The sequence below is a fragment of the Oryzias latipes genome, chromosome 18 (genome assembly GCF_002234675.1).
Source record: "Oryzias latipes chromosome 18, ASM223467v1".
In the NCBI taxonomy this organism is placed as follows: Eukaryota; Metazoa; Chordata; class Actinopteri; order Beloniformes; family Adrianichthyidae; genus Oryzias; species Oryzias latipes.
This window is the reverse complement of record NC_019876.2, coordinates 11,547,830-11,569,166: the sequence shown is the minus strand read 5'-3', so window position 1 is coordinate 11,569,166 and position 21,337 is coordinate 11,547,830. Positions and strand designations below refer to the sequence as shown.

The following is a 21,337-nucleotide window of genomic DNA, read 5'->3' as shown; positions in this document are numbered from 1 at the left end:
CCCAAAGTTTTTACTGTCTTAGTAGAACAAATCTTTAAAAAGACGGACCTTGTTATTTATCTTAAATTCCCACTCACCATCTTTGAATTAATGCTTATCCTTCCTCCCACAGTCCATGCTTCATAGGTGCATTGGTATCTCTTGATACTTCCTTAGGTGTGAATGTTAGTGTGTGTTGGTGTGTGTGTGTGTGTGTGTGTGTTAGTGTGTGGCCCTGCAACAGACTGGCGACTTGTTCAGGGTGTACCCTGCCTTTGCCCAGCAGTAGCTGGGATAGGCTCCAGCAACCCCGTAAGAGGTTAAGCAGGTCTTGAAAATGGATGGATAGATATTTAGACATTCAAAAAAATCATCCTGCTTATTTAAACACCTTCGAGGTTTAATCTTTTTTTCATCCATTCAATGTGGGCACCTACTACCTCCATGCGTTTAAAAGAGTGGCACTCGTTTGTGGAAACAGAAGGTTAGGCACTGTGTGGGTGCAGGTCAGCCGTGCATATAGTGCAGAGATGCTGTCATTGTTGTCAACATTCAGTGTGAGGCTGTTTATGAAATAGATTTCACACAAGCTACAGTAATTTTGGGGTAGGATGTCAAATACAGTTGGTATAAATGGGACTTCAATAGTTGGAATGACAAAGAAATAAAATAATCTTAATAGCTGTTCAGATGTGGTGCTATTGGCCCCTGAATACTCACATTATAGCCCATCTTGCAGCCTTTCCCGTGTTGCACTTCAATCAGAAAATGTTCACCTCTGGTTTTTTTAAATAATTGCACTATTTAACATTATCTCAAGTTTTTTTTTCAAGTGTTATTTATCACTATAGTTGTCATTAAAATGACCAGTACAGCCATTTGGGTGTCACAGGTGTGTGCCACCACTTCACCCCACACTGCGGTGCATCTGCTGTGTGTTAACATCCAAGTATTCACCTTTTGAAAGAGTGAACTGGAGCCAGCTGCAGTCCTCGCTATTAATATAATGGCTGTTTTGATTCCATTTGATGTGTACTTTTTTTTTACTGTCAACTTTCGAGCTGAGTTGAGTCACCCTTTGATGTTGCCTTTGTCTGTCTTCCTTCAGCCGAGGACACAGTGGTCAACATTCCCTTCAAAAGTCGACACGTTCGCCTGGTCCTGAAAGGCCCGGATCACTTGTGTAAGTCCTGGTAGGTCCAGGGTGCCCTTTGATGCAAATCAGTTCATTTCATTTGTTAGAGGTGTTTAAGTTGTCTTTTTTCTTTCTTTGCAAAGTCAAGCACGCTGAACACAACACAAGAACGTGTAACATAGAACTGACTTTTCTTTGGACTGTACTTTGATTTAATGACTTTCAAGTGCAATTTTTCAAATATGATTTTGTATGCACATAAAAAAAAATGTTTAATGAGATTTTCATACCAGACTTCTGTAATATATAGCTCACATTAATACTGATCTGTAAATAACCAATTACTCTTGATTTTAGGATAAAATATTTTTTGGCATTGGTCTCAAAGAAGAGAAAAATAAGGAGAAGGATGTGTTTTTTCCATTCACTTGCTCCGTTTGGCTCAAAGAGGGAGCAAAGGTTTCTACAAATATCCCTGACGTCAAGGTGCCGTCATCCCAACTCCCCACAGGATGGAGGAGATAACAAATGGTTTTATCTCTGAGCAGATTCCTCGCTCCTGTGTTTTTGAATTACAGTTAACTAAATTATTAAATACTTCCCTCTTTTTTTTGCTGAATTTAAACCGTCTGACTGCAAATGTTGGCTGCTGCCGTTTTCTTCTCCGTTTGTTTTCCTTGAAATAGTCACGCTGGGAAGGGCAGGAGACCTTATTAGGGTTCATGTCAGGAGGTGAGGTCAGGTCAAACAAGAGTGGGAGTAGGCTCAAGGGACCGCAGGCCTGCTCCCCGAGATCTGCTCCTGAGCTTCCTGACAGTGATAAAGCGATTCACTAACACAAAAGCCAGACAGCACTCCTTGTGTGTGTAACTGGAGCTGTCTTAAAGCCGGAGGTCTGTGTGCGGCCGATGATAACTGTAGGCAGCTTCACCTACACACACACACACACACACACACACACGGTTTAGGGACCATTCTGTGATGAAATGTAAAGGATTTAGTAAAAATTGAACAACGTTTTATGGAGAGTTTTGGAGAAATTGGTGACCGTACACAATTGCTTTATTTCATTTCTTTAGATTTGGAGAGTAAGACTCTACTGGGGGCAACAAGTGAACTAATGCTGGACAAATCGGGGCAGTTCTTCCTGGACAACACCACCTTGGACTACCAGAGGTTTTCGGATAAAGAGATCTTGAGAATGACTGGTCCACTTGGAGCTGATTTTACAGTAAAAGTAAGAAGTCAATCCTCTGGGCACTCATTGCTGAAAAGAGTGGGGTGTTTTCATTCATAATAATGCCTTGCCTTAAAAGTCTTTTTTTATGGATATATGCAAAAAACAGTCCAATGCTTGGTATATGTTTGTATGGCTCACTAGCTGCAGCTCTATAGGCCATACCGGATTCTAAGGCCAATTTTAAAAAAATCTGTGAATTTACCTATACTGATGCTGCATTTATGTGACTGTGGAAAAGAGGAATTTCTGGTTTTTTGAACAACTGCAACTGATTTAATAGTGTAAATCAACATAAGTCTTGACTTACACTTCCATCATGGCTGAACAAGATGCACACAACCATAAAAACATATAACATTTCTAATTGTGTGATGTTTTAGTCCATTTTTAAGTCATATTGGTGTTTGCACTTTGTTGCCAAGTCCAGACAGAAGGCGTTACCACCTTTACTACCTATATGGTGTGTCAGATTAGGTGGAGCCACAAGTGAGAGTAAATACTGGACTGAATCACAATTCTGAGTGGAATCTACTATTAAACAAAACCCTCTTCACTTTCCTGTCAACTATTGTCTATAGTCAAATTCACCAAAATTCAGTTTTTGTTTTCTACTTGATGTAATGTCATCTCAGACAGCGCATACAACTTAGTTAGCTGCAGAACAACCGACCGTTTCCGCAGATTCCTTCTGAAATCTCATTACTTAAAATTGTAATGCTTGTCCAAACCAAGCTCAGATAACGCGTTTAGATGTAAAGTTTAACTGAACCGCTCTGTGTGAAGCAGAGTGCACAGCAGATCTGGTTTCATACGTTTAGATTCGAAGATATCAGAGTGTGTGTGAGCCACTTAAATGTGAAATTCAAACATGTATTATGTTTAGTTTTCCTGCTCAAGGGACAACATGTGTTGAAGCGATGTGTCGTGAATTTGATTTTATCACAAATGGCTTCAAACCCAGTAGTTGTTTTGGCTTGAAAATGTGTCTCCTTAACTCTGCTTGATGGATCTATATATCACATAACTTTAGAGTGCTTTATTCATATACTAAATTAATTTAATCATAAAAGGCTGCAGCTGGAAATATGCCAGGAATAGATAATGCAGAACACATTTGTGGAATCAAAGAGGTCTAAGTCAAAAATTCGAACCCAAAAAGCTTTAAAAAAAAAAGGCACGTTTTATTATGCAATATAATGGCTACATTCATTTGAAGGAATGTGTGTTAAAGTATTTTTCTAAATGTACAGAGTACCTTTTTTAAATACTTCTAAAGGACAAAAAAATTAGCGCTAAGCAAAATTTAGGAAAACAAATCAAATTTCAAAAGGAAAGGTAGTCATAAAATAAAACAAGAGTGAAATGCTTTTGTGTATAAAAATGTGTGTTGTAAAACGATTACTGATGCTAAGTCATGCTAAACGACTTGCTAGCCGCTTTTTCTTTTCAGGTTTAGCTGAAAAAAATATTGTATTCATATATATTAACATTTTGTCTCCAACATTGTCTCTGTTAAAAATTGCACTTCTACCCTTTAAGATCATCGGTTCAAAGCTAAAAGGACGATTAATTAGCTAGAAATTTTTGCTTTTGAGCCATATAGTAGAGTTTGACAAATTCAATGTCACACATGTTTCAAATTGCTATTTTAACTTGACCTATTGTTTTATTGTAAAAATTGTCATATTTTTACTATGCCTTTTTATTTTAATAGGTGCAGTTATCCAATGGAGCAGACAGTGTTGTTCAGTACATCTACTATCAGCCAATTATCCACCGCTGGAGAGAAACGGACTTCTTTCCTTGTTCTGTCACATGTGGAGGAGGTAAGGAGTTAAAAAAAAACGTTTTAACGATGAAGTTCATCAGACCTTTTTTGCTTAATGCACTAGTTCCCTGTTCCTTAATGTCTAAACAGACTGGATCAAAAGGACTTAATAACAGTTGTCTAAAAGAAGTAGACAGATATCAACGAGACACGGCTGCTGAAAACCCAAGTCCTATCAGCTAAGAAACAAATCAGGGCCACAGTTCTGGAGACTTACTAACAGTAGATTAAAGAAAAACAAGTTTCATGTCACTGTTCAGTAAATGCTGCCTTTGTGTTAACAGTTCACTCTTATCTTAACAAAAAACACTAGCTTAAGCTTTAGTCACAACTGCCCTTACCTGTGGATTTGGGTTGTCTGTTGGCGAAAAATGCGCAAACCTGTAGACCACTTGGTGAACCCGTAGAGCAAAAATGTTGGGCAATATGTCAATACGACTTTTTATGTGACACAAAAGGTGTGGTAAGTGAGGGGCAATTAAGGATGTAGGTTAGATGCAGATTTGTTATAGAAATTGTTCTTTCGTCTTCTCCCTCAATACTGCATACCACACAAAGAGCCTGTAAATGCCTGCTGCGCTGTAAATGGCCATGTTTGTAATGATTAAATCAGACAATCAGATTGTAGTTTACACAGGTGTCCTTTGGGTGATTGTGTATCGTCTGCACACCCCGTACTAACCTTATGATCGACTAGCGTGGGGCGTAAGGTCAACATACGATAGCAGCACCGTATGTGATATGTCCGTGTATCTTACATTAGCCTTACAGACACTTTAGGATACACGTACCACACGTATTTCAATCGTACGTTCCATTTTCATGTTGTCCCTTGAGGTGGCCGTACGAGCCTCAAGGGAACAGCAAGACACACCTTGAGATGCAGACGCTGGTCCGGACAATCCAAAAACCTGCAGCCCCTGTCCGGGTTAACAACCCCCGCATGGGTGCATGAGACTAAGGCTTTACCTGATTAGGGGAGTAATTTGGCACTAGTAAGGTTAAACAAAAAAAGTAGTAAAGGCTTTTTATATTTAAAAAAAATTGCCAACAAATTTAGTGATGTTGTAAAACACCAACTTACAGATATTTCATTTTGTTGTAGGCTACCAGCTGACATCTGCGGAGTGCTTTGATCTCAGAAGTGGCCGTGTGGTTGTCGACCAGTATTGCCTTTACTACCCTGAAAATGTTAAGCCTAAACCCAAGTTACAAGAATGCAACATGGAGCCCTGCCTGGACAGGTTGGCCTCAAAAACATTTTTTAACAGGAACCGTTTCTTAATTTCAACAATTTCGCCAAAGTGTAACTGGTTATTTTAAATCCTCTTTTAGCGATGGCTACAAAGAAATCATGCCATACGATCTCTACCACCCTCTCCCTCGGTATGTACTTCACATCTCTGAGACAAAAGAGTGGCAATAAATAAAACCTACGGTACAGTTTCTGTCTTATCTTCATGGTGTGCCTCCTGTAATCGTCTTGTATTAGATGGGAGAGTAGCCCCTGGACAGCCTGCTCCATGTCTTGCGGTGGGGGGATCCAGAGTCGTTCAGTATCATGTGTAGAGGAAGACATGCAGGGAACCATCACCCTCACAGAGGAGTGGAAATGCCTCTACTCCTCCAAGACGTCTATCCTGCAGCCATGCAACACGTTTGATTGCCCCTCATGGACTGCCCAAGAGTGGTCACCTGTAAGTTTTTTTGGCACCTGATGTATAGAAGTGGTTCTTTCCATAAACCTAATGGCTGGTAGAGTCTCTGGATTGTGCTACCTCATTTAACAACTAATCTGCTTTTTTAACGAAGTTGAATTCTACCATTCCACCCACCTTTGTGTAAGTGTCCAAACCTGCTTCTCTACTGAAGGATTTTCACCTGAACAAGGGCACGCCAAGCCAAACCCCAGGGAATCAGATTTGTGACGCCCTGAAAACCTGGGGTGCTGTTTGCTTTGCACATTCTTCCTCTCTCTTTAAAATGTTTGTTTTGGCTAAAAATATGCAAACTTGTTCTCCTGAGGAGGGAGTTAATGGGGTTTATTAAAGCTCCCTTGTTCTTTACCTCCCTTGATACACAGGCTAAGACGTGTTAACTCATAGTAACATATGTAGCTGAAGTGATGTGTGAAAATAGACCCCCAGAGGTCAGTTAAGGTACATCATTGTTTGTCACCATCAGTGCACAGTGACGTGCGGACAGGGCCTGCGCTACAGAGTCGTTTTATGCATCGATCACCGCGGCGTCCATGCTGGAGGATGCAACCCCACCACCAAACCCCACATCAAGGAGGACTGTCTGGTCACAGTGCCCTGCTACAAGTCTATAGGTAGGTGTGGGGGGGGGCATCTTGTCATCCATTCAGAAACACTCCCACTATATGTTCACGCTGTTTGCGCGTTTGGCTTCAGATACGCTTCCTGTTGAGGCCAAACCTGCATGGCACAAGCAGGCAATAGAGCTGGAGGAGGTGGTGACCGCGAGCGAGGAGCCAACGTGAGTACATATCGTGCGATCCACAATGTCTCGTGAATTCACAACAATTCAAGCATTACTGCTCAGATTTCCCCAAACTAGAAGTTCAGAGCTGCTCTGTGGTGAACATAGAAGAAACATGTAAACAATAAAAGCCTCACTTGGCAGAAATACAACCACTCCTCCGGGTGGGGTTAGGAAGCAAATGTCAATTCCCAGTATAGTGTTTCAAGAAGCACTTGCACAGACAGGATAACATGGAGGTGAAGTTTTAAGGCAGTGGATCATTGCTGTCTGCAGCCATTTGCTTTAAAGCGACATCAAAATGAACACTTTTTGGATATTTTTCGGATATGAATCTTTTTTTTTTTTTTGTGGTGATTTTTGGTTTATCACAGGTGTTCTCAAGCCACGTTCACACTTAACACGATTCGAGTGGCAGGGGTGACCGGTTTTAATGTTAGGTCAATGTATAGACGCGATCAGAGGTCTCGTGGTGTGGTCCTCTTGAACTTAAATTTGTCTTCTTTCTATCAAGATCATAAGTAAATGCTCCTCTAATTTTATTCTTATTTGGATTTTTTTCCCTCCTTGGACTCATGCAGGACATCAAGTTATCATCCATGTCTTCCATGCATTGTAAATAGATTTATAGTCAAAGCTCCCATGGAACGATGTGGCTAAAAACTTTGGACAGTAGCTCCTCCCACACGCGGCAAGAGTGTCAAATTTATAAACGTGTTTTTGGAAAACCAGCATGTCTGGAAGAGCGGCGAATCTGATACTCATCAAAACAAAGGTAGAGGATGCAAGATTGACGTGAGTCAAAACAGAGTAGGACACAAATTTGTTGTGAATCGCATTCACATTTTTATGTTAAAAGGGTAATATAAAAGTAAAGAAGAAAAACATACTTTATGCTAACAGTTCCTTTTCTGCTTTACAGCATTTCCTCTACAAACCTCAGATGTTCTTGTACCAAGTTTCACTTGAGTAATAATGGCTCATGTCCCCTAAAGGTGGACAACATTTGGACGCTATGCATGACTTGTGTTAGCAACCATGTTAGCCAGCTCAAAACATCTGTTAATCCAATTTATCGTTGGAGGAAAAGAGGGATAGAGAAACAAATGCCAAAACATTTGATTTTTTTTCTGTGTTTCTTTTCTCTGAAATACATAAATATCAGTGTATGATTTGACAAGCCAACTAAAATATTTGCACACCCCCATGTGGCCAGGTTATGGATACGAGAAAGGAGTTTTTAATGTTGGACTTTTTTACCGTGAAGCCTTCCCACAGTCTTTGCTGTGCAGCTGCTCCAAGTTTTAGACCCATTTATGCTCCACGACGAAAAGAAAAAGAAAAAACTCGAGTAAATAGAATACTTTTAGTGATGGAGGTTTAATTGACGCGATTAATATGGTGCCTTAGTGGATATCAGGGGGGAAAAAAAGACAAATTTTGTTTTCTGGCATGAATAAAAGCGGAGGTTGTTTTTGAACTGACAGATGTACTTTAACCACGCATGAAGAAAAACATTTCTGCGGTCTCGCTTGTTGACTTTGTTGTTTCAGTTCCAAAGCCCTAACTAAGCAGTGATTCATTTGTTTGTTCAAATTACAATGAGTCCCTGAGCCTTCAGGCCCGGGCAAAGCTCTCAAAAGGAGCAGGTGATCAAATATACATGAATAAATAAAAAAAAAAAGAGTATTACTGAATCTATTTTCCAGTTGCAGTGAACTACATCTATGTAACACAATTTATTACTGTAAACTGCCTCACTGTTTCCTTTCACATGTGCCTCACCGTTAAAAAACAGATGCAATTCAACAAAGAGGGATTTGAGATGATGACGGCTGTATTTGTGGCCGTAGTAACTAACTTTGTCTGGCTCCTCCCACCGGAGACTCTGCAAGATCTGCTCGAAATGGATGTCCTTTTACTGTTTTCACAAAACTTAAGCAGATTTATGCTAAAGCAAATGTTTAGGAATTGATGTTACCTTTCATTCATTTCCTTTTTAAGACTTTCATAGATCTCAGGTCGCTATATTTCCTTAAATTCCCACTCTTTTGATCTTTTGTAAAACCATTCCCAGTGGTAATTATGATTATTGTGTTTTCAGCAAACATGGAAAAACAACAACAACAGTTTTCTAGGACAAAGTTTTTGCAGAGCAACAGTAGTTCATTAGAAAACCTCCTCTGAGTTTTGGGCGGGACTGTTGGCGCAGGTGCAGGTTTTTAGAGAGATGCTTAGGAATGCGGGAATTCAACAAAATATTGCTTTGGGCTTTTTATTTTTGAGGAATTATCATTATAATACACTTAAAAGCTCAAAAAAGTTGATGGGATGATAAAGACCCTTTAAAGAAAAAAGACATTTGGAATGTCATAAAAACACAAATACATTGTGCTGCAAGGACTAATGACGTGATATTCTTGCTGCTATTCTTCATGATGAAATTACTGGGTTATTTTGATCCTTTTTGCTTGCCAGACACCTGCTGCTCATTATAGAGTCAGTGAATCTGTGAGTAGTTCAAAGATGCTTGGAATTCTCGCTTGTCGCTCCATTTTAGCTACAAATAAATAACCTCTACATAAAACGCAAAAATCTTTTTTTACAAACGACCACAGCAGGGCAAAAAAAAAAAGAAAAAAATGAAATAAATGAAAAGCCACTAAGAAAAAGACCCTTTTTGAGCAAGAAGCCAAGGAGGCAGACACTGCAGCCCCCTTCGCTTTGCACGTACCCCCTGTGCACTCACAAAGAGCAGGCTTTACTGCAATTATGAGCTTTTTATTGAGGCGTCCTATAAAGCAGTGTGGCGCTTTTATGTTGCAGTCAAACCAGGAGGAATGCTGCATGTGGGTTAAAGGCTGCTGTATAAGTGGTGCCTTTGGGATGTAAAATAAAGTAAAACCTTTTTAAAGATATACATTAAAGAGTATTTTTTTAAAACACTTCCTTAATTGGCCCTAACATTTAATAAAGAAAACCTCAGAGGGAAAGTTCTATTTACTTGCAACCTCTAACATTTTCGAAGTAAATATAAACCACAAATATTTCCTGTGGTTTAACGATTTAAACGGTTAAACTTATTTTGAGAAAGCAAAGCTATCGTAGAAACCTATTTATTCAGTTTTGAACATGCAAGAACATTAATGTCTAAGATTCTCATTAATTGGAAACCAGTCCGTACAAAACATTGCAAAAACATGAATAAAATATTTTTACAAAATGACCAAATTGTTAAGTATTACAAAAATCACATCTTCAAATCCCCCCTGATTAGAAGAGCTGGCTCCTTAATGGGATGTAAAATGGACACGGTTGAAGCTGTGATGGAGAGGAGGACTTTAAATAAGCTCGTATCCATCCTCTCCATCCTGTTATTGACGGTCAGCAGAGCATCTTCTCCAAGAGGCTAAGGCAGCCTCGCTGTCACACCAACCGCCACAGGAGATCCTTCCTACCTCACTCCATTGGGCTCTAGAACTCGTCATCCATTTGCAATAAATGAACTCATTTAAGGTCTGTCTGCTTTTCTCCAGAGCTGTCATGCAAACCAACTGTTTTTTTTACTGATGTTTTTGTTTCTGATTGATTGATCTGTTCTCTGTTGTCACCCATTGTTTGTGTGTTTTGTATCTTGAGGCTAACGCTGACACTGCAACAACCCAATTTCCTTAGCTGGGATCAATAAAGTATCTTTATCTTATCTTATCTATAAAAAAATAAAAAATGTGTTGGGAGTCTTCGTTTGAAGAGGTGGAGGCAATGATGCGCTTGGATTTTCTATTCAAAATCTCTTATGATGATTATAAATTATTGAAGTTATGAAAATAATGACAACAAAAAATATTATAGTCAAAATGTAACAAAATGAAGCAGTAAAAACTGTGTGAACTCATGTCACCCAAAAACCTACCTGAGCCCCTCACACCTGTAGCTTTTATTTTTGTGATATATAGGCCACAATTCAATAAAACAGAAATAAACACAAAGTAAAACCAAAACAAGGTCTAATCCTAACCTAGAACCAGATTGGCTCCTGCATATGTAGATAGATCGCTTGTAGTGTGGAAGATTTAGCGAATGGATTTTCAACATGTGACTGAGCAACTTGACATGCATCAAAATGAGTTGGATGTGGCGTGGAGCATCCAGTCGTTTTTCAAAATAAAACATCCTTTAGAATCGGATTATAAATAAAATGGAAAAGAACTGCAGGTGTGTGTTTTTTTATTTTTTTCTCCGTGGCCCGGTACCAACTGTCCCACGGACACAAGAGGGCCTGGCTGCAGACATCAACGTCCAGAACTGGAAGTCCTCGAATGGAACCAGAAGTTCCCCCCATGTTGCTTGAAAAAAACTTTCTTTTAACTGGCGACCCTAACAATTACGTTTTTTTTTTCTTTTTTAGCTTTAAGCCGTAACACAAGTTTTTCTAGAGTTCTAGACGATGTTAGGCGCCATCTTGTCTGCACCCAGTTCCTTCTTCACAGACCGGTACCGGTCTGCAACCTGGGTGTTGAGGACCACGGCTTTGACTGAGATCATTTAATAAAAAGTTTTCTTAACTTTCATTTGAAAAATACTTGGAGCTGAAGTTGACAGAGATGGATGTTAGGGCTTTTTTGGGATGAGACCATTTAAATAAATCTCTTCATTCCTCTTGTCGACTCCCTGCAGCTTTATTCCGGGTCCCTGGCAGCCCTGCAGTCGGACCTGTGGCGCCGGGACGCAGCAGCGAACCGTCAAGTGTCAGGTGCTGCTCTCCTTCTCCCAGACTGTTGCTGATCTGCCCGATGACGAATGCGAGGGAACCAGACCTACTTCCAGCCAGCCTTGCTACCGCACTCCCTGCCCTGGAGGTGAAAGCAAGGAGGAGGAAAAGGAGGAGGAGGAGGAAGAGAAGAGGGGGGACAGGACGCCACAAAAGGAGGAACTACACGACTGGGAGTATGAGGGATTTACGGAGTGTTCCGAAAGCTGTGGCGGAGGTATGGATGTAACTGATCTCTTTAATGTGGAAAAGTAGCACAAACAGGAGTGGGAATGCTAGTTATGGAAAGTCTTTTAGGCCTCTTATCAAAGACTTTCACACTTTTAGGCTTTTCCAGATTTTTGGGTCAGTCGTCTTTCAAGGGTGATGGGTTTACACAGATGTCCTGATGTTGGAAAAGCACAATTGGTTCGGCATCTGAAATGACAAAGACATCTCCTGTCACTTAATTCATTCACACATTTTCCCTCTAATGTTTGCGGCCAAGAATAGACCTGCTAACTCCACCACCTAATGAGGTGCTTGTTTGTTCTCTCGCCGGATTTTCTCCTCAGGATGCGGCAAGTGTCTTTTTCTGATGGCTCCTTCATGAAGGTCGTATTGGTGCAGGTGCCTCAGCAGTTTAAAAAAATAAAAAACAGAGTCTGCCGATAGTTTAGCACTTAAATGAGGAACACTTTCTGAAAGTTCAGTTCCTACTTTTCCTGTAAAAGGTCCTTTAAAAAAAAAAAAGATTACCCAACAAACTTGAAAAATCAATTTTGTGTAAATGTTTTTTCTTCTAGTAGAGGTTTCTTATTACTTTGTGGATGTCAAACATTTTTATTTTTAATGTGTCAGGCAACTTCCTGAAAGTCTTCCTGTTTAGTAAAATACCTAAAGAGGGATTTATTATTTTTTGGGATTGAGGAAAATAAAGATAACAAAAATATTTGAGGGAGTTGACAAAGTATCTTCATGCCAACCTTTTTTAGCCATCATTTTTATTTGACTAATGATCTAAACATGTAAGATGTAAGAAACTAAATAAAAAAAAACACTTTAAATATTGATATGTTTAAAATCAAAGCAAAAGAATAGAAAAAATGTTTTTTTTTTCTAATTAACTCTGAAGAACCCACCAGGTCAAATTTGAATGCTGTTTTTTTTCTTTTTTTTCATTCAAATTATGTTTAAATTAATTATATTAATTTATTAAGATTTACAAAGAAGATTTAAAATACTAGAAGAATCAGAGTTGTTTCAGAAAATATGAATCCATGTTTGCTATATGAATTTGAAATTATATTAATTTATTAATATAAGTAATTTGTTATTAAAAATGTCTTTATTTATTGATAATAATTTATGCATTAATAATTTATGTATTATTTATATTTTCCTGTTTTCCTTTCAAAATTTTGGCTTTTGTTAATTGCTGCTACCCAAAAACTGAAAAAATGGAGGGGGAAAAATGGTCCAATTATTTTTAAAGGTCTTATGTTCTCCAGGGTTAAAAGTTTAAAATATCTTAGCAGTCTAAATTCTGTTAAAAGAAAAGTTAGAAGAAAAAAAGAGGATAAAATTTGGATATTTACACTTCAGCTAGAATGGAGAGTTAAGTTTGAATATATATGTCAAAACAACTGTAATAATGTAAATTGTGCTATAAAAGGTGAAATTTAAAGACCCACTCCTGTAAAAAATAAATAAATCTGTTTTTTGTGTTTTTAACATGTTTATGTGGCACTATTTGATGATGAAGTGCATATATTAGGAACATTAACCTCAAAATGGCATTTCTGAGTATTTCTTTATTCAAATCATTGTAAATCAGGAGCAGACGTAAAAATGCAGTTTGAAAAATATTGTATTTGTTACGTAGGAAATACGATGTGAAGGCTCTGCCCCATTCTGATGCATCGGCTTGTAGACAACTAAATCCATTAACGTCTTTGTTTTCCTCGTCTTTTCTGCCATTCTTTTCCACGGCTGATGTTAAGTTGGGGTATGAGGGGCTGTAAGCTAGCAGGAGAGAGGGTAAACAAAGGCATGATGGGAAGGCTTACTGCATGCCGACAGTCCCGTAACTGTGTCCTAGAAAATGACTCGCTCTTCATAATTGAAAGACCACTGGGAATTATTTTACAGTAGATCAAAAGATGATCGGAGTGGGACTTTTAAATCACAAAATCTTCATTAAAACATTTATAATGAATAGTTTTTTGGACACTTTCTCAAAGGAATCTGACATAAAGGTTTCAGGTTGTTTTTTTTTTGTGTCAAGCTACTCCACAGTGTTTAGTATTGCTCCTGCTGTTTATCTCCATTAGCTTTACACGAAGGGCAGATTAAAGCTGCGTGACAGTAGCAGTGAAAGCTGTGCCAGGCGGAGACGGCTCCCCTGAACTCCCCTGTCTGCATATGCAGAGGTCCTACCCCCCCCCCCCCCCCCCCCCCAGCCCCCCACATCCAACCCTGACTGTGTCTTTGTGCTGATCTCTGCACAAGAGCTCATTTGTTTGATACCTCTGCATATAGGTGCAGGTCTTTGTCCCTGGGAGAGAACGCTCATTCAGAGAGGTCATGAATGCATTACTCATGTCACGGCAGCAGCTGTGCACCAGCGTCTATCCAGGGTTCTCCTCACACATCTTTTGATCAGGACACGCAAGTAGGGCATGCTTGACAGAAATAGTAATTCCTCAAAAGTCTGTGTTGTTGATCACCAGGGGTGCAAGAAGCCGTGGTGAACTGCCTGAACAAGCAGACCCGGGAACCAGCAGAGCACAGCCTTTGTGTGAGCTCCCGCCGGCCCCCACAGCTCCTACAGGACTGTCAGACCCAGCCCTGCCCGCCCAGGTACAGCCGCAGACCCTCAACCCGGCTATTATCTCTGCCTAAACCCATCAATGCAATATCAATAAGCCTGAATGCAGGAAAGCAAATGAGTCAGAATTGACTTTTGGGGGAAAGAAATCTGCATTTAAGAAGGAAATTTAAAAAAAAAAATTAAAATCCAGTTTTGCAAATGTAAAAAATAAAGCTTATATGAACTATTCTGAAGAGGTTTCACACATGCAGCTGCTTAATCCTTTATTTAACATTGTAGCAGTATTTACATTCTTTTGACTACCGTAACTCTTCAGCCGTTTACGAAATTAACGTAATTTTAAAATAATCTGAAAGGGATTCTAACACAGCTTTGTGCTGATTTGCAACACTTTACAACACATGTGTCAAACTCAAGGCCCGCAGGCCAAATATGGTCCTCCATGTCATTTTATGTGGCCTGCGAGAGCATAAAAGTTTTTAATTTCTTAAAAAAAAAAAAAAAAACATTAGTGTGTATGTATTAATATTTAGGGGGAATTGGACTTGAAATATCGGATTGGGCAACCATACATTAGGACGTAAACACTGTCCATATAACCTAACCTGACAGAATCAAATGTAAAAGGATTTATGCTAAAGTAACAAGCAAACATATGTTTTCTATGCAACTTTAATTGTCACTTAAAAAAGTTATGAGTTATTTAACATTCAGGAGTAGTTACGTTTATTTTTCATTGCATTTAGTTACATGTATAGTTATATCTGACCCTTTGAGGACAGCCACGATGCTGATGTGGCCCTCAGGGAAAATGAGTTTGACACCCCTGCTTTACAAGAACATAAATTTGGATTCAATAACATACATGCGTCAGAATTAGCTGATTTACGTTGATTGCATTGGATGCCCACACAAACTATGCTCTGATTGTCTAATTTCCTTATTTCTGATGACCACTTCTAATGAATAGTCTAAGTAAATGTCTGTAAATGCTCATTTCGGGCTTTCAAATTCAATAATCTCGCGTTCACGTATAGCTACACACGTTTTTAAGGCCGTTTTTGGGCTTTATGTACGAAAGTTAAACCAGTTGAACTTTGAGCCATCAGGGACTCCTATTTGGTATTGAAAATGGATGGCATGAAAGTGCTGACCGTTTGAACATTGATCATGGAACAAAAATGAATAATTCCGGTGTGCGCCCTGCTGGATTTCTATCACAATAAGTCTTTCATATGTCGGAATTGAGCTGTGAAAGAAAAAGTCTGGAGCCAGATTTACTAGATTTGCACCGCTTTGACATTTCTCATTAAGCCTCGTCTAACTGTAGGTGGTAAACATGCGCTAGTATTGGGTAGCAAGAGTCCAGTGTGGACACCGTCACTGAGCGGGCTACGATCTTAAAATTTCGTGCAAGCCCCATACAGATTTACCTATTTTTAACCCGCAGACACCCTGTAGACACCTGTAAGGGCAGAAGTAACTAAGGCTTCAATAACTGTCATTCAACTAAAGTAAACCTTCAAGCTTTGCTGTTAGAACTTTTAGTCGAATGCGCTTTTAGCAGACAAAATCCTCCGGAAGATTAAACAGGAAAAAACCAGGATGTTGTTTAGCATGGATTGTGCGGTCGGCCGCATATTTTCGGTTTATGCCGCATGCACTGTCAGCGCTCGACCACTCGCTCTCGTCAGCAAACCCAGCTCGGTCTCGGCTGTTTTTCCAGGCCGGCTCCTGTTTTCACGCACAACAAGTGCTGTACTGGCCTTGTTTCCTTTGGCACTTGGCTACTTCCCCGAGGCCTCCTCACTCTCTCATATTCAGCTTCTCTCTTTGGACGCCATTTCCGCCGGAGGGAAGCAGCCCTAACATTTAGCTGTGCCTGAACAGGCTTCATTTACCAGTCTCTGAACCCTTAGGTAAATATGAACAGGTTGGAAATATTGCTTAATGTGTCAAACCAAATGTTGGAGGGATCTCCGCTGTGGATGTAAATATGTCGGTGAGGATTTTGTTTATGCAGGGGAAATAACGTGAAAGGGGGTCTCTATTTATCAAAGACACCCTGTTCATACTTACACGTTTCTGTGATTAAACTGGGAGCTGCTCAGTACACCTGTGAGCTCTGAGGAGGTCCACTGGAAAACCTAGAGTCTGACAGGCCTCATAGAGGTGCTGTTTAGAGATAATTAACCAAAATCCATTTTCATTTAATCAAAGCAGGGATTCAAATAATCAATAATGTGCTCAATTTTATATAGCTGGAAAGCTCAGTTCCTCTTTTAATGGCGCCACGTTTGTAGAAAAGAATGGATTTGGGGGCAGTGCAGCAGAGCTCAGTAGGTGGGCTGTGTCCATGAAAGCATTGCCAAAATATTTCCTTATATAAAATTGTTAATAACTGCAAAAAAAAAAAAGTTTTGTGTTGGTGGAGAAGATGTGGTCATTTTTTTGTGCTGCACACACTCTGACCTGCTGCTCCTCCCACAGATGCAGATTTCTTACATTACACCATTTAAAAGAAAAACAAGCAAGCTTTTCAACAATACGATTAGATGGTAAAACAGAGAAATTATCCACTAATCACAAAAAAATCCCCTCTAAAAATAATCTTCATCCATAACTTAGAAGAAACCAGTCTTATGCTCATTCATGCTTTGCCATTTGTGCTTGTTTGTTTATTGTGTTTGCTGTTCTTTCTCTAATGTTGCAGTTCCAAAAATCGCCACTAGGGAATGGTTTCAGGAGGAAGGAATAACGTCTCCCATTTTAAAATGTTCCTCTTTTTACTGAATACAGTAGTCGCTTGAAATCTGCAAAGTGGGATCTTAGATGTTTTAACCCTGTAACGCCGGAGCTGTTGCCACTGGCAACTACATAACGCCCTCATTCACATATCCTAACTCTCTGAATGTGATGAACATGTATCAGCTCCTGTTTAGGGTTATTCAATCATTCAATAATTTTTAGATTGACTCAACTAAAGTCTCCCTTTTCCGTACTTTGTTCCGCCCAATCGTTCCTTTATGATTAATAGTAGTCGGCCTTAAACCTTTTTTTTCCTACCGATCTGTAAGAATGTAACTTTTGGGAATCAGCTCCACCCAGGTTTAATCTTGGAACTTGAACCAGCAAACCTCCTGCCTTGTAATGAAACATCTGGTTCCCACAGGTGGAAAACCGGAGAGTGGAGCTCCTGCTCTGCAACCTGTGGGGTTGGTCTGATGACGCGTGCTGTGGCGTGCACTCATCGACCGTTTGCCGACAGCAACCGCACGGTGATTCTCGGGGAGGGGGACTGTCACCTCCCCAAGCCCAGTCCTGTCCAAGCCTGCAATCGCTTTGATTGTCCTCCTCTGTGGGACCTGCACCCCTGGGGACAGGTGGAGTGACTCATGTTGGAGGTTCCCCGTATTTCAAAATGTTTCATCTTTTTTCCGTCTTGTGTTCTCTGCAGTGCTCTCAGAGTTGTGCCGGTGGGGTTCAGAGGAGGCGGGTGCTGTGCAAACAGCGGCTGGCGGACGGCAGTGTCATGGAGCTGCCCGACTCCTTCTGTCCCTCCAGGAGGCCTCCAAGCCAACAGCAATGCGAAAAACAGGACTGTCCAGCTCAATGGATCACCACTGACTGGTCTCAGGTTGTTCTTCTGAGATCTGCTTCCTATAGTGTTGTTGTTCAGCTTGTAGAAATACACCAAACAAAAATCTGAATATATATTTTGTTTTGGCTCCTGTTTGTCATGAGATGAACTCAGAGATCAGAAACATTTTCTACAAAATAACCATTTCTCTCAAATATTGTTCACAAATGTGTCTAAATCTGCATTAGTGAGCACTCCTGAGATCCATCCTACCTCACAGGTGAGCCATATAAAGATACTAAGCAAACAACTATATATTGCACAGGGGGGTAATCCAAAAAGCAGGATATGCTAGTTACCACGGTAAGTTTGAGGCTAAGGAAGTGGATAACCTCAGTTTTCAGTTCCAAAAATAGAAGTATGTTTCAGGGAATGCTTAGTTCCCATGGCATAGCTCATGCTCTGAACATTATCTGGTCTGGAGCAGGTTTAGTTGAAGGTTAGTTTGTTTTCAGAGAGGTAAAGCAGCATGACGTGTCCATTTGAAGATGATTTAGTGGATGAAGAAGCTCAGAAAATCCACCTTGAGAGGGTGATAAGACCATGTATGGATGTTGGAAACATAAACTTTTTTACTTTGATTTAACTTAATTATTTGCTTCAGTTAAGATAAATCATTTTTCTTAGTTCAGTCAACTTAAAAATAACACGTAAGACATTCATTTTACTTAATTAAATTAAGTGGGTGTAACTTTGGTGCTGCTGTTAGATCCGCAGCGCAAAGAATTATGGGATACCATTCGCCTGTCGGATTTAGGTTTAAGTGTAAGTTTTTGTCTAAATGTGTTTAGTTGTTTAGCTGTTTTACTGTGTTTTGCCAAGTTATTTTATCCTGTTAAGTTTAATTTCTTCTGCACCATGAGTGAGAGGGAGGGAGAGGAAGAAGAGTTTATTTAACACCACTAGTGCAACAGTATGGGATAAAAACTGAAGCTACGGTCAGAGTCATGATAATTAAATGCTTGGAAAAATCCACACTGTGTCATTTATTTAAATGTTATAAAAATGAGAAAAACCGGCAGCCTCTAACCTAGACATATGAGAGTTCAAGAAGTACAAAAAACTATTATGGAAAACATTTAATTGAATTGGACTAATTTGACATTTAGTTATAAACATTTAGTCATTAACCCAGGGTTACCAAGTCGAGCGTAATTATGCTAACTCATATCCGGTCTTTTGGAACCGATATACCCAGAGTAAGCAAGTTCAGGCAGACTTCAGGGACAGTTCAGGGTTAAAGTCAGGGTAGTTTAAGCATGCTTTCTGGAATACCCCCCTGGTGTGCCTTAGACTGGCCACAATAAAAGACCACTCTGAAACTGGCTATTTTGTTTTATTGGGGGGGATCTGGGGACTCTGATATCCCGTCAGTATCTGGTGTCACCCCCATTTGCTTTATGCTGTGCAACACATCTCCTTCACATAGGGTTGATCAGGTTGTTAAGATGCCCATGGTGGCGGTGGGCTTATGGTAAGGGCAGGCGTATGTTAGGGACAAAGAACACAGGTGCATTTTATTGGTGACATTTTCATATGCACACATAGTGTGATGAGGTCCTCAGGCTCATTCCTGCGCCATACAAGAACATCACCTCATGTTGCAGTATGATAACAATGATAACAGGATCTTGGGAAACATCCCAGTGATTGCATGGTCAGCATACTCGGCAAACACGTTTGGGTTGCTTTGGATCAGCGGATACGACAGCGTGTTGCACTTCCTGCCTATATCCAGACACTTTGCACAGCCGTGGAAGAGGAGTGGACCAACGTTCCACAGCCCAAAATCCAACACCTGATCAACTCTATGCCAAAGTGATGTGTTGCACTGCTTGAGGCAGATGGTGGTCACACAAGATCACTGACCCCTCCAAAAAAAAACAGCCTTTTGTTGTGACCAGCCTGAGGTACACCTGAGCGATAGTAATGCTGTCGAATCAGCATCTTGAGATGGCACACCTGTGAAGTGGGATGGATTTTCTCACCAAAGGAAAAATAATCACTATCACAAATTTGGACAGTTTTGTGAACCATATTTGAGAAAAATTGTAATTTGATTTATGTGGAAAATGTTTCAGATCTTTGAGTTCATGTCATGACAAATGGTGGTAAAAAAGTGTTTCTATTTTTGTTCGGTGTAAATCAGTGTTTTTCAACCAGTGTGCCATGGGAAATTGCCCATTTTTACTGATCTAAAAACATTTTCCATCTCCAGGATATCAGCTCTGTGTTCATCCAGACAGGCCCTGATAAAACACTGAGTAGTTAGGAATATGAAAGATCATAAAATACTTTTAGGGGGGGCGCCAAACATTTTCTTTTTCCTATGGGGGGCCTGGCAAAAGATAATTGAGAAGCACTGGGTTAAAGTGACAGCGTCTCAGCGTACAATGAGTCTTCCCTGTTAAACATCTTAAACCACAACGAACACACATCAAACAGTTTTGAGTTTTAGTTCTCCTTTAAGGTTTGTGTTTATTAACAGCCAAACATCCCAGAGTTTGGTCCAAGTCATCTTTCTAACTGAAACACTTTTCTAATAAGGTTTGGATTATTTTATATGTTAAACCTAAGAAGAAGTAATAACATTTAATAAACAGGATTAAGGTGAAGTGGCCAACAGACACAATGAAACTGAATTGAAACAATTGAATAATCTAAAAAGAAAAAAAACATTTTTGTTAAAGTTTTCAAAGACTTCATCCTATATTAAGACAAGAGAAAAACTAATAAAACTTCAACATGTTCACTTTCGGTGTAGCTACAGAAAACATAAATATAATGTTGGTCTTTTTGTGTAAAATTTATCAAACATATTGTGATCATATTGTTCAAAAATTACATTTGCCTTCGCACTAACATTGAAATAAATATAAAAAAAACGAATCACTATTTAAAAAGAATATATTTGTTTTTTTTGGTGAGGTTACATAAAATTGCATGTTAATAAACTGAAGGGAAAAACAACTAGCAGGGTAAAATTTCAAATAATTCAGTTAAAAATTATTACTGAAAACTATTACATCTTTTAGAAAAAAACAGCTGCAACTTCCAGCTTTTTCTGCCACAATTATCACAAAAATGCATGTGAGATTGTGGAGGGACTGTACATAAATACAGACTATAGAGTTTCTCCTTTTTTAATTTTTGGTGTGCCGCGGGATTTTTGTCAAGGATAAAGTGAGCCTTAGCCATTCAGTTTACCCAACTGAATGCCACTTGTTTGCATGTGTGTGCAGTGTTCAGTGACTTGTGGACATGGCATTCAGGCTCTACAAGCTGTCTGTAGGAAACTGGGAGCCAACCGACAGTACGTGACCGTAGACCTCAAAAACTGTTCCAAGTTGACCAAGCCCTCGCGATTCCGACCCTGTTTTCCCAGGAATTGTGAAGGTAAAGGAAGCTTTGTTGATGTTTGTCATGCCTA

At 39.6% G+C, this 21,337-nt stretch overlaps 1 protein-coding gene across 4 annotated transcripts in view; it reads left to right on the top strand.

The window, feature by feature from the left end:
• The window catches only part of adamtsl1 (ADAMTS like 1), a 124,906-nt gene that overhangs the window by 96,831 nt on the left and 6,738 nt on the right, over positions 1–21,337 (top strand). For 3 of the 4 annotated variants that reach the window (XM_023965893.1, XM_023965892.1, XM_023965894.1), the window contains 13 exons: positions 1,088–1,162; positions 2,194–2,351; positions 4,069–4,180; positions 5,288–5,426; positions 5,518–5,568; positions 5,675–5,879; positions 6,367–6,514; positions 6,597–6,681; positions 11,362–11,672; positions 14,167–14,296; positions 17,440–17,650; positions 17,725–17,904; positions 21,150–21,303. In XM_023965893.1, coding sequence (XP_023821661.1) covers positions 1,088–1,162; positions 2,194–2,351; positions 4,069–4,180; positions 5,288–5,426; positions 5,518–5,568; positions 5,675–5,879; positions 6,367–6,514; positions 6,597–6,681; positions 11,362–11,672; positions 14,167–14,296; positions 17,440–17,650; positions 17,725–17,904; positions 21,150–21,303 — 1,959 coding nt within the window. Of the gene's footprint in view, positions 1–1,087; positions 1,173–2,193; positions 2,352–4,068; positions 4,181–5,287; positions 5,427–5,517; positions 5,569–5,674; positions 5,880–6,366; positions 6,515–6,596; positions 6,682–11,361; positions 11,673–14,166; positions 14,297–17,439; positions 17,651–17,724; positions 17,905–21,149; positions 21,304–21,337 lie in introns of all 4 variants that reach the window. The other variant, XM_023965895.1, reaches the window with a different exon arrangement.